This window comes from Podarcis tiliguerta (assembly GCF_965153285.1).
Source record: "Podarcis tiliguerta genome assembly, chromosome: 12".
NCBI classification, from domain to species: domain Eukaryota; kingdom Metazoa; phylum Chordata; class Lepidosauria; order Squamata; family Lacertidae; genus Podarcis; species Podarcis tiliguerta.
This window is the reverse complement of record NC_139545.1, coordinates 52,696,694-52,708,893: the sequence shown is the minus strand read 5'-3', so window position 1 is coordinate 52,708,893 and position 12,200 is coordinate 52,696,694. Positions and strand designations below refer to the sequence as shown.

The following is a 12,200-nucleotide window of genomic DNA, read 5'->3' as shown; positions in this document are numbered from 1 at the left end:
ATCGAGTTCAGGACACAATTCTACATGTCAAGAGACTCTCCACTCCAATCTCTTCACCATGGGGTCAAACAATGGAGGGATCTGGGCATAAACATCTGCAGCGAGGAAGAGATACAGTAGGGACATGGGTGGCACTGTGGTCTAAACCACTGAGCCTCTTGGGCTTGCTTATCAGAAGGTTGGTGGTTCAAATCCCCGCAATGGAGTGAGCTTCCATTGCTCGGTCCCAGCTCCTGCCAACATAGCAGGTCGGAAACATGCCAATGCAAGTAGATAAATAGGTACCACTGCAGCGAGAAGGTAAACAGTATTTCCATGCGCTCTGGTTTCTGTCACGGTGTCCTGTTGCACCAGAAGCTGTTTAGTCCTGCTGGTCACATGACCCAGAAAGCTGTCTGTGGACAAACACCAGCTCCCTTGGCCTGAAAGTGAGATGAGTGCCACAACCCCATAGTCCCCTTTGACTGGACTTGACCATCCAGAGGTCCTTTACCTTTTACCTTTTTTTACAGTTGCCCTCCTCAGCCCTGCCATGAAACACAATCTCCACGTTCCTTTTACAAAAAGGCTTTTAGAATTTGTAAAACCTGATATATGAAAGAAAATGTGCAGGCGTTATTCCATTTTTGGGTGACACCCTGGTCTGCACCCCTGCCTTTCAGTCTTTAAACTTGACCCCCACCCTGGAAAAATTCATGTGGACACCCATGAGTCTGGTTAGATTCATATGAGGCTCCCTTCACCTAAGAACAGCTTCCACACTCCCAGAAACTGAAAGGTTAAATGTCTCCCTCACAGCTGAAAATACCATGAACGTGCATTCAGGATCTGGCCTTTTCTTTTCCCCTTTCCACACTTGAACAACCTCTGGGTTGTGGGAATGGAGCGTTGCATAGGCAATCAGGGTATCTACCCTAAAAGAATGCAGGTTGTAGGAGGGTAGCTTGATGTGATGGCAACACTCCTAGGGTTACTTACCAAAGGAAGAAAGATGGCTGCCAAGACACAGGTTTTCCAGCAGGCGATCATCTTGACAAGCAACCAAACCGCCGTCTTCATGCAACAGATTTAGATCTTTCCCTGTGACTGGAGTGTGAGGAGCCCAGAAGATTTTGCCACGAGCTCTTCAAATCTATGCAAAAGAAAAGAAAGAGAAAACGTTGTATAAAGGAGGCAAGAGAGAGGAAAGGTTCTGGTACAATGGAATCAAAGATGCGAGCGACGGAACATTGATAAACTGCAGAGTTTCCGTGAGAGAAACGAAAGGTCATTTTGGCCATATGAACAAATTGCATTCAGGGTCTAGGAACTTGCTGTTGGAAGGGCAGAGGTGTGAAAGCAAGGATGCAGGTGTCAAGATTTTGTCTTATAAGTGCAGTGATCAAAAGAGGAAGAGGAGATGTGTAGCTCATGGCTTCCTCCAGATCTTGCCTAGCAACGTATTTATCTGGCATGGAGTTTTTTTTATCAGCCATAGTTGCGCCCACATTTCCTTCAAGAAGCTCAGGATGTCATACATCAGGCGTGTCCAACACGTCAGTCACAATCAACTCGCAGATCACGGACTGATTTTTGTCGGTCGCAGGCTGCACGGAACCAACTGCGATTTAAAGCAACAGTAGGGGAAAGACTGGGATGCGGGTGGCGCTGTGGGTTAAACCACAGAGCCTAGGACTTGCCAATCAGAAGGTCGGTGGTTCAAATCCCCACGACAGGGTGAGCTCCTGTTGTTCGGTCCCAGCTCCTGCCAATCTAGCAGTTCGAAAGCACGTCAAAGTGCAAGTAGATAAATAGGTACCATTCCGGTGGGAAGGTAAACGGCGTTTCCGTGCGCTGCTCTGGTTCGCCAGAAGCGGCTTAGTCATGCTGGCCACATGACCCGGAAGCTGTACGCCGGCTCCCTCGGCCAATAATGCGAGATGAGCACCGCAACCCCAGAGTCGTCCGCGACTGGACCTAATGGTCAGGGGTCCCTTTACCTTTTTAGGGGAAAGACTGAGGTGGAGAGAGGGAATGGGGATGCCGAGAGAGAGAGAGAGAGAGAGAGAGTAGCTGGTGCGCTCTGGCTGGCTCCTCAGATCTGTGTAAACTAATATAAGTATATATAGTTTGACTTTTCTCACTTGTTTAATTACTTTTCCATCCAATAACTATTTGGATCTGGCATGAAGATATCCAAACATAACTACTGTATCTGTGAAATAAAGTGTTAAGTTGTGGGTGAACATATCAGACGACACAGCAATTCTTCAAACAACTCTTGTTTATTCCCAGGCCAGAACAGAACTGAGCTGAAGGGTTCAGCCAGCCTGCTTACATAGAGCTCCACTACAAGTTTCTCAAAGTTGTAAAAGGGAATTACAGGCTGGGAGCAAAGGTTATACTGACCCTACATATTGCAGAATACAATCAAGCTGCAAAAACACTAATTAAGAGTTGGTAAATAGTAAGATTTATTGTTTAACAGAAAATAATACCATGTGCCTCCCTCCCATCAGATTCTAGCCATATTTTCCCAAGGTTTCAGGTATCTGAGAAAGTTAAACGGCAATAAATTTTGGGAAGGGCTAATGGGAAAAGCAGCTAGCTGGGAAAGGGGGGTGTAAACTGAAGAGGCTTCTTTTTATTGAGTTCCTTTTTACTTTGCAAAGGCCTTTTCTTCTAAAAAGCTATCTATGTTATGTATGAGATTTATTGGCTTAATGTAATTATGCAAAGGATTTAGAAAGTAAGAAATGATAGATTCTTATGATAGATTCTTATTTCATTGATGGTGTGTGAGAATGTGAACCCAAGATCTCTGTTTAGATAGAATTTAATACCATGAGCCATTTGTTTTAGCCATTTGTTTTGGAATGCAGGGGCAACAGGGGCAAAAGGTGATCTGGTAATTAAGGCGCCTTGTCGAGGCAAATGTAAGATATATGGCTACTTGTCTGCCATTTATGGATAGAAGGAAATATAGCTCTTTGTCTCCCATAAAAGGTAATAGGAAATGGGTGTATCTTTTAAGATTTGTTCTAGCACACAGCCAATAGGAATTTCAACCAGGCTGATTGGACAGAGGCAGCCAAAGGAGGAGCAAGGGGGCTGGGCTGAGGAAATATAAGTGCTGGCCATCAGGGCTGGAGTGTGCAGAGCTTTGGTAACCATATACCACTGTGCCTATCATTTATTTGTCTGACAAATAAATTATTATTTTAATTTCTCTATTGCTGCGTTGCATATATCATTCCAGCTAAGCATTAACCACAAGCAGGGTGCTACAGTAGATCACTGCCAGTTTTTTTATATACTGGACAGTAGATCACAGCCCACTTGAAGTTGGGCATGCCTGTCATACATTATTTCCTCCCCCCACTGCCACAAGAGACTGGTAAGCAGAAAGGCAGCAGCAAAGCAGAAAGACCATTAATGGTCCAAGATCATTCAATGACCTCCAATTGCATTTCTTGGAAGATCAGCTTGAGGAGGGGTGGGTCTTGCTGGGGCAATGAAGCCATGGGAGAAGCCATCTGCTGGCTCTGAGCTTGAGTTAGAGGGAGAAGGGGCACACAATCTTTCTCAACTCCTGTTTCATTGATCGAAGGTAACTATGAAGAAGCTCAAGTCCGTAGGCCTAATAAGGCACAAGAGGAGAGGCCTCCTCGTTTCACCTGTGACGCCATTTTGCTCAAGCCACGCCCACCTGCCCTTACAACTGCCAGCGGTTTATGTAGAAACCTCTGGCCTTTGTGTGGCTGGGCTGCGGCCTACGTTTCAGTGGAAAAACTCACATCCAACACTCCTCCCAATTTACCTCTGGCCCTGCCCAGTACTGGCATGTGGCCCTTGGTTTCCCCACCTCTGTCCTGTTTTATGGATTTGGCCAAGGTTAAGTTCAAAGCAGGCTGGTTTTCACCGGATAAGTGTGAGCGCATTTGACATTACAGAGTGCCTCGGTCTCTGGAGACGAAGCAGGAACAGGAGCCGAGAGAGATAAAGAAATGAACGGCTGGAAGAGAATGTTGAAGTAAAAAAATGAGAGAGAAAATAAATAAATAAATGGAAATAATAGTGGAAGCTACTCTTTATTCAAGTGTTGTTCAGTATTCCCTCCTACTTCAACCTTGGCTGCTGCTTTCTGGCAAAACAGCAATGCTTGGGAACCAGAATGACTTGTATTAATGAAAAATAAAATCACCGCATTACTCATCTCCTCAATGAATGGAGGAAGGGAAGTGATTCAGAAAACCTCTGAGTGCACTCTCTTCTCCAATCCTCTCTTGGAGAGGCTGCATTTAGGCATCACAATAAGCCACAGTTTATCGTGACCTGAATGAGACATCGGAAGGTTCGAGGAAGCATTTGGAAACTCTCTGCTTCCGATTAACCACTGCTGGTCCGTTTGTCCAAATCCAACAAGCCATGCTTAATCTTAACAACCCAAACTGCGGGTTACGAAAGCTGGCCAATCTCCACAAACTGTAGCTAAGATCAACCACGGTTTAGGGCTTGAAGGGCACAGTAAACTGTGGTTTTAAAAAACAAAGGAAGTGGTTTGAAATCACCTCCTCACAGCCATGCCAGAGGAAAAGGAGCATGACAGCTCAAAGCCCCTGACAGCACATTTCTATCACAATAAGCCACAGTGTATTGTGATATCCAAATGTAGCCAATATCCTAGACTTTTCCGTGTCCCTTCCACCTCTGCCTTCTACGACACTGGACACTCATCTCTTGGCCCCACTATTTCTCTAAGCCTGGTTGATTGCAGGAAAGGACCCAAACAGGACATAGCAGCTCAAGCTCAAATTACGGTAACTCCTGGCCAACAACAGAGGGTCTTAATACAATGCCCCTTTGACCTTTGCACTTTTATGGAATGCATGCAGGCGCAACTCAGTCATATGAAGAGAGCCACATTTTGGGATTGATATAATTGTTTTAAAGCAGGTATAGGCAAACTCCGGCCCTCCAGATATTTTGGGACTACAATTCCCATCATCCCTGACCACTGGTCCTGTTAGCTAGGGATGATGGGAATTGTAGTCCCAAACAGCTGGAGGGCCAGAGTTTGCCTATGCCTGTTTTCAAGGGATGCTGTTGAGATGCCCCCAATTTTACACAAGGGGACCCTGATTTCCAGCCCTAATGCAAGTTCACCTCTCCCCCAAGCTTAATTTTTGCAAGATTCAAGTAGGTAGCCGTGTTGGTCTGCAGTAGTCAAAAGAAATTAAAACAATTCTTTAAAAAGATAGTTAAAAAGACTCTTCTTAAAAACCTAAAAACTCCCTTAAAAGTGTCAAGTCTTCAAAAAAGTTATATGATCTAAGAAAGTCTTTGAAAGAAACCTTCCAAAAGAATTTAAAAATTATAATGTAGCACCTTAGAGACCAGCTGTGTAGTTTTAGGTATAAGCTTTCGTGTGCTTATACAAGTGTATCTGAAGAAGTGTGCATGCACACGAAAGCTTACACCTAAAACGGTTTTAATTAATTTTTGCAATACTTGTTACCATTAACTAGCAGGCATAGAAGAAAAGCATTTTTTTTTTCATTCCTGGCATGTCTGATCTATTCTGACGTAAAGATAAACTGTCAGAGATACTTGAGAAGAAAGCAAAAGCAAATTTGTATGTGGGTGGTGCCTTTGCTTATTCTGCTCAGGGGGTGTTTAGTTTTTAATGAGAGATTTTGATTTAAAAAACCTGGATGCGTCACACCTGAAAATGCCTGCAAAGTTTTCATTTTATATATTTACGAACCCTGCCAACCTGAAACCAATGATCTCCATCAGACAGTTCTTAAGTTAAAATTCAGTGTCAGCTAGTGGTTTCTTCTTAGATTTGAACAGTCAGTCCGAGACAGGATGCATATATTCCGGCGCTTCCAATTTCTAGACAGCACAAACATAAAACACCCCCCCCCTGACCATACTGATAGAAACCAGATTTCTGCATGCTTAAGGATTGGCATCATCCATCCCGCACAAAGATTAATTTACAGCTGGCTTCGGTTCTAAGCCGCACCAAATTTCTTGCGAAATATTTGTATTACGCAATATCCTATTCAAGTTGCTGAATTGTGAAACATGTTTGATGGGAAGTTCCTGTTACATGGTCGGTTGAAACTATTGGCCCCGTGTCCCTGAAGGAGGAAGTAAGATAAAACAACACATAAACTATTGTTATAAATGGGGGGCGGGAATCCCCCTAAACCATAGCAATGAATAAATATTAGGATTGTGATTAATTGAGATATGCTGCACCATGTGGGGCTACCTTTGAAGGTGACCTGGAAACTACAACTAATCCAGAATGCGGCAGCTAGACTGGTCACTGGGAGCAGCCGCTGAGACCATATAACACCGGTTCTGAAAGACCTACATTGGCTCCCAGTACGTTTCCAAGCACGATTCAAAGTGTTGGTGCTGACACTTAAAGCCCTAAATGACCCTGGCCCAGTATACCTGAAGGAGCGTCTCCATCCCCATCATTCAGCCCGGACACTGAGGTCCAGCCCCAAGGGCCTTCTGGCGGTTCCCTCACTGCGAGAAGTAAAGCTACAGGGAACCAGGCAGAGGGCCTTCTTGGTGGTGGTGCCTGCCCCGTGGAACGCCCTCCCATCAGATGTCAAGGAAATAAACAACTCTCTGACTTTTAGGAATCATCTGAAGTCAGCCCTGTTTAGGGAAGCTTTTAATGTTTGAAGTTTTATTGTGTTTTTATATGCTCTGGAAGCCGCCCCGAGTGGTTGAGGAAACCCAGCCCGATGTGTGGGGTATAAATAATAAAGTTGTTGTTGTTGTTGTTGTTGTTGTTGTTGCTGTTGCTGTCACTCTGTGATCGAATCCTCCTTAGATTCCCCAAGGAGATCTGGTTAATCACTCTGAAAACAGATGCTGGTCTGTAATTCATTGGCCTGATCCAGAAAGTTCTTCTTGTGTTCTTAAAAGGAGGCACTCAAAATTACATCTGGAAATCATAAACACTAAGCAAAAAGGGATTTTCTTAAAAGCCCTTAAACAGGGCAGCTTTAAGCAAACAACCAGTTGACCGATTGCCAGACCGCAAGTCTACAAATTCCCATCCCAACTGCATAACAAGGAGCAGCAAACCTGACCCGCTTTCTTGTACAATTTTCCAGACAAACTGCTCAGTCTTTTGGACACTAATTGCCTGTACTTCAGTGGGCTCTCTGACAGAGTGAGCCGACATGATCGGCGTCTCCAGAGGATGCCTGTCAATCTTTCCTGTAAAAGCACACGGCAAAGCACGCCAGTTCCATTGAGCCAAAGGTCATGAGATGTGTGCTTTTCTCCCGTTTCTTTCAACACCGGATGCTTCGAATTCTGGGGAAGCAAGCCAGCCCTGGAATCAGATTAATCGGTTGATGACTCCTAAAGATGGGATGCAGATGACGCAACCTTGATGGCAGAAAGTGAGGAGGAATTAAAGAATCCTTTAATGAGGGTGAAAGAGGAAAGCGCAAAATATGGTCTGAAGCTCAACATCAAAAAAACGAAGATCATGGCAACTGGGCCCATCACCTCCTGGCAAATAGAAGGGGAAGAAATGGAGGCAGTGAGAGATTTTACTTTCTTGGGCTCCATGATCACTGCAGATGGTGACAGCAGCCATGAAATTAAAAGACGCCTGCTTCTTGGGAGAAAAGCAATGACAAACCTAGACAGCATCTCAAAAAGTAGAGACATCAACTTGCCAACAAAGGTCCGTATAGTAAAAACTATGGTTTCCCAGTAGTGATGTATGGAAGTGAAAGCTGGACTATAAAGAAGGCTGGTCGCCGAAGAATTGATGCTTTTGAATTATGGTGCTGGAGGAGACTCTTGAGAGTCCCATGGACTGCAAGAAGATCAAACCTCTCCATTCTTAAGGAAATCAGCCCTGAGTGCTCACTGGAAGGACAGATCCTGAAGCTGAGGCTCCAATACTTTGGCCACCTCATGAGAAGAAAAGACTCCCTGGAAAAGACCCTGATGTTGGGAAAGATGGAGGGCACAAGGAGAAGGGGATGACAGAGGATGAGATGGTTGGACAGTGTTCTTGAAGCTACCAGCATGAGTTTGACCAAACTGCAGGAGGCAGTGGAAGACAGGAGTGCCTGGCGTGCTCTGGTCCATGGGGTCACCAAGAGTCGGACACAGTGGGAGGCCCCATTAGCTAAAGTGGTGCTTCAGGTTAAGAACAGTTTCAGGTTAGGAACGGACCTCCGGAACGAATTAAGTTCTTAACCCGAGGTACCACTGTACAGTGGAACCTCGGAAGCCGAACGCCTTTAAACTCGAACATTTTGGCTGCAAAACAATCGAAAAACCGGAATGGAGTGTTCCAGTTTCTGAATGTTCTTTGGAACCCGAACATCTGACGTCACCTCTGTGGCTTCCGATTGGCTGCAGGAGCTTCCTGCAGCCAGTCGGAAGCCAAGGTTTGATTTCCGAATGTTTTGGAAGGCGAACGGACTTCCGGAACGGATTCCTTTCGACTCCCGAGGTACGGCTGTATTTGGTTTCAACGTTTCTTGATATTTCTGCGCTCACTTTGCAAGTGGCTTTGAGGTGCTTCTGCGTAAAAAGCAACAAGTAAGCATAGTAAATAAGTAAGTAAGTAAGTAAGTAAATAACTCTTCAGGATTTTTTTCAAATTCCCACAGACGTTCCGCTTCTCCGGAAGCCTGAAAAAGCCCCGCTCGGGTGCTTCTCCTCTGGAAAGCCTGGTGTTCAGCGAGACAGTTGGGGACACATCCACTTAACACAGCAAACATGAACAAGGAGCTGAGAGACGGAGTCAGAATGTGGGTGCATTTTGAAATGGGGATAAATGAAAAAGGGGGGCCCTCTCTCTTCTCTCCCTCTCTCCACAAGGGTGCTGTGGTTGACATAACAACGAGAATCTAGCGAGCCACCCCCTCCTCGGGGAAAGACAAGCAGCGACAACGCTTCCCGCCCCATAACGCCCTCGCTCTCGACTGGAATGCTAAAAAATAGAAAAGGTTCTTTAATTACACCCCAAGGACACTGCGGCATGCAAGTGTGTTGCTCTATCAGCTCAGCACCAGCCGTCCAAAATCGTTACCAATTATTATCTCACTCCCTCTTTCTCTCCCGCTCTCTCTCTCCAGAGCACCATCCAAGCTCATAATGCGTGAGGCAGATGCACACACTCCATCGCTTCGCGTCAACAGACGTGCAAGACACCCCCGTACAAAATTCCACGAATCCCATCCACGGCCTCGTTCCGTTTCCTCAAAATTCCTCATCCCACCGCGAGCTTAATGGCGCACACCGCTCCCCGTTCCGAAACATGGAGCACGTCTCAAAGTGGCGCAGGGGTTAGAGGCCTCTGCCCAGTAAAACAAAACAAACTAGATTCCGTCCATACACAGCTCAAATGCCGGTCAATTAATGATCAAGTCATTTTAAAAGCATTAGCCTAATGAGAGCACCGTAGATGATAATAATCAGCACATTTATGCTACTTGCAAACAAAAAAACAAATTAGGTCGCTTTTGTGAAACAATGGCGTTAGCATTGAAAAAACGGTAAGGAATCCTTTACTTTAACATATTTTATTAAATGGTGGTGTTTTATCTGCCTTTCAACCTAAGGGAAGCAGATTTAAACAACTTACAAGCACAGAAATCAGGTCCTAAAAATATACATGAGAGTACAGAGATGTTTTAAGGAGGTCCCACTAAATTTCACGTGAAGGTAGGTTAGCCAGAAAGCATATGGCCAACTTAGATGGCTTTAAAATACAAATTTACGGAGGAGGGGACTATCTTTGGTTACCAGCCATCATGGCCATACTCCGTGGTGGCATGTGGTCAGTGGACTATGGCAGGGGTCAGCAAACTTTTTCAGCCATGGGCCAGTCCACTGTCCCTCAGACCATGTGGTGGGCCGGTCTATATTTTGAATAAATAAATAAATGAATGAATTTCTATGCCTCAGAGATGCATTTTAAATAAAAGCACACATTCTACTCATGTAAAAACACGCTGGTTCCTGGACCGTCCGCTGGCCGGATTGAGAAGGCGATTGGGCCGCATCCGGCCCATGGGCCTTAGGTTGCCTACCCTGGACTATGGGGACTAGGCTAGATGTTCCCAGAAATTGCTGGGTGACCTGAGTCCATTAACATCTGAAAAGTGCCCCAGTCGTAAGACGTAGGATTGCACCACAGCATACGACAAGACACAGTCTTAACCTTGGGTCCACCCTCCTCATGGTCTTCCCTCCTCTCCAGGGGTGCCATCTTGAATAAAATATCAGGGAGCAGGTAAGCCACACCCTGCATAATCGATCACATGACACGGCGTACGCATACCATTTGAATGGCAATGTCCATCAACTTTGGTGGGGTCCCGGCCCCCTCAAATGTTTTATTGGTGGGGGGCTAAAGACCTGTTGGCCCCTAGGAGTTGGCTCCTATGCTCCTCATGAGCCAAAGACACCCAGGGATGGAGACCCATCGGGGCAGCGGCAAAGCTGCCCTCTACCAAGTCAAATCATTGGTCCATTGGGCTAAGTATCATCTCCACCAAAGACGTAGTGGCTCTCAAGCATTGGGGGCAGAAGCCTTTCCTGGTCCTACCTGGAGAAGGTAAAGCTAAAGGACCCCTGGATGGTTAAGTCCAATCAAAGGCAACTATGGGGTTGTGGCACTCATCTCGCTTTCAGGCTGAGGAAGCCGGCGTTTGTCCACAGACGGCTTTCTGGGTTATGTGGCCAGTGGGGCTAAACCTCTTCTGGCACAACGAAACACCATGACGGAAACCAGAGTGCACGGAAACGCTGTTTACCTTTCTGCCGTAAAAGATAAAGGTAAAGGGACCCCTGACCATTAGGTCCAGTCATGGCCGGCTCTGGGGTTGCGGCGCTCATCTCGCTGTATTGGCCGAGGGAGCCGGCGTACAGCTTCCGGGTCATGTGGCCAGCATGACTAAGCCGCTTCTGGTGAACCAGAGCAGCGCATGGAAATGTTGTTTACCTTCTCGCCGCAGTGATACCTATTAATCTACTTGCACTTTGACGTGCTTTTGAACAGTTAGGTTGGCAGGAGCAGAGACCGAGCAACGGGAGCTCACCCCGTTGCGGGGATTTGAACCGCCGACCTTCTGATCAGCAAGTCCTAGGCTCTGTGGTTTAACCCACAGTGCCACCCTGTCCCTTCCCTTCCGCCGTAGCGGTACCTATTTATCTACTTGCACTTTGACGTGCTTTTGAACTGCTAGGTTGGCAGGAGCTGGGACAGAGTAACGGAAGCTCACCCCGTCATGGAGATTCGAACTGCCGACCTTCTGATCGGCAAGCCCAAGAGGCTCAGCAGTTTAGATCACAGCACCACCTACCGCACACCTACCTGAAGAAGCCAGGAAACTCCTGCCTATGAAACAGGCAATCTGTCACTGAGCTATGGCCCCTTCTTTATCAGGTCAAATGACAGGTGGTAATAGGCATTGAGTTGTGTGCCACATGGGGGAGGTGGCTAATGTCATGCACATCATGTTGCGTGTGTGATGATTGTCACATCAGGAAGGGCTGAACAGGCCCCCATCCCAATGTGACATTTGCACACCAGGCCCTGTTGCTCCGCACAGCATCTCCCAACACTGTAGAGCCCGGGGCCACATCCCACTAGGCCTCCTCTGCCCCCCTCAATATTGGAGGGGGGCTTAGCCCTGTGCCAGCAGAAATTGGTCCATCTGGATCAATAGTGCCCACACTGACCGGCAGCAGCTCTATAAGAGGCGAAAAAAGCAGGAGAATGAAGTGTCCTTTGCCAGCCTGCCCACAACCGCTGCTCACAAACCACACTTGACTTCGCAGCACACTTACTCGTTCATTTAGGAAAGACAGAAGATTTGCATTTGGGTCTTTAAGCTGACAAAACGCATCCCGAAGACTGACAGAGAATCTGCTTATGCACCCGATTCGCTCCCCTACAAAAAAACCCCTGAGCGCCATCATTACGATGCTCAACAGCATGTATAGCGGCGGCGCTTCCTCGCACTCGGCTCTCTGACTCAGCAGGTGAACCGACGGGCGGCTCACACAAGAGGCGCACTAGGCCGTATCCATTGCGGCAGGTCAAGCCCACCGAGATGACAGTGACAGCTCCCCCCCAACGCCTTCGTCTCAGCAGGAAGCCTTTTCACACAGCCCGGGGGTCTGGCTCCGTCTGGAGTGGCCAGATG

General features: G+C 46.7%; 1 protein-coding gene across 7 annotated transcripts in view; it reads right to left on the bottom strand.

Annotated features, from left to right (window-relative positions):
* Window positions 1–1,132, bottom strand: part of ADCYAP1R1 (ADCYAP receptor type I) — a 100,406-nt gene extending 99,274 nt beyond the window's left edge. For 5 of the 7 annotated variants that reach the window (XM_083406562.1, XM_083406557.1, XM_083406558.1 and 2 more), the window contains exon 1: window positions 979–1,132. In XM_083406562.1, the coding sequence (XP_083262688.1) occupies window positions 979–1,059 (81 nt within the window). In that variant the 5' untranslated portion in view covers window positions 1,060–1,132. The remainder of the gene's footprint in view (window positions 1–978) is intronic. The other 2 variants (XM_083406561.1, XM_083406563.1) reach the window with 1 other exon arrangement.
* Between the last annotated feature and the right edge of the window lie 11,068 nt (window positions 1,133–12,200).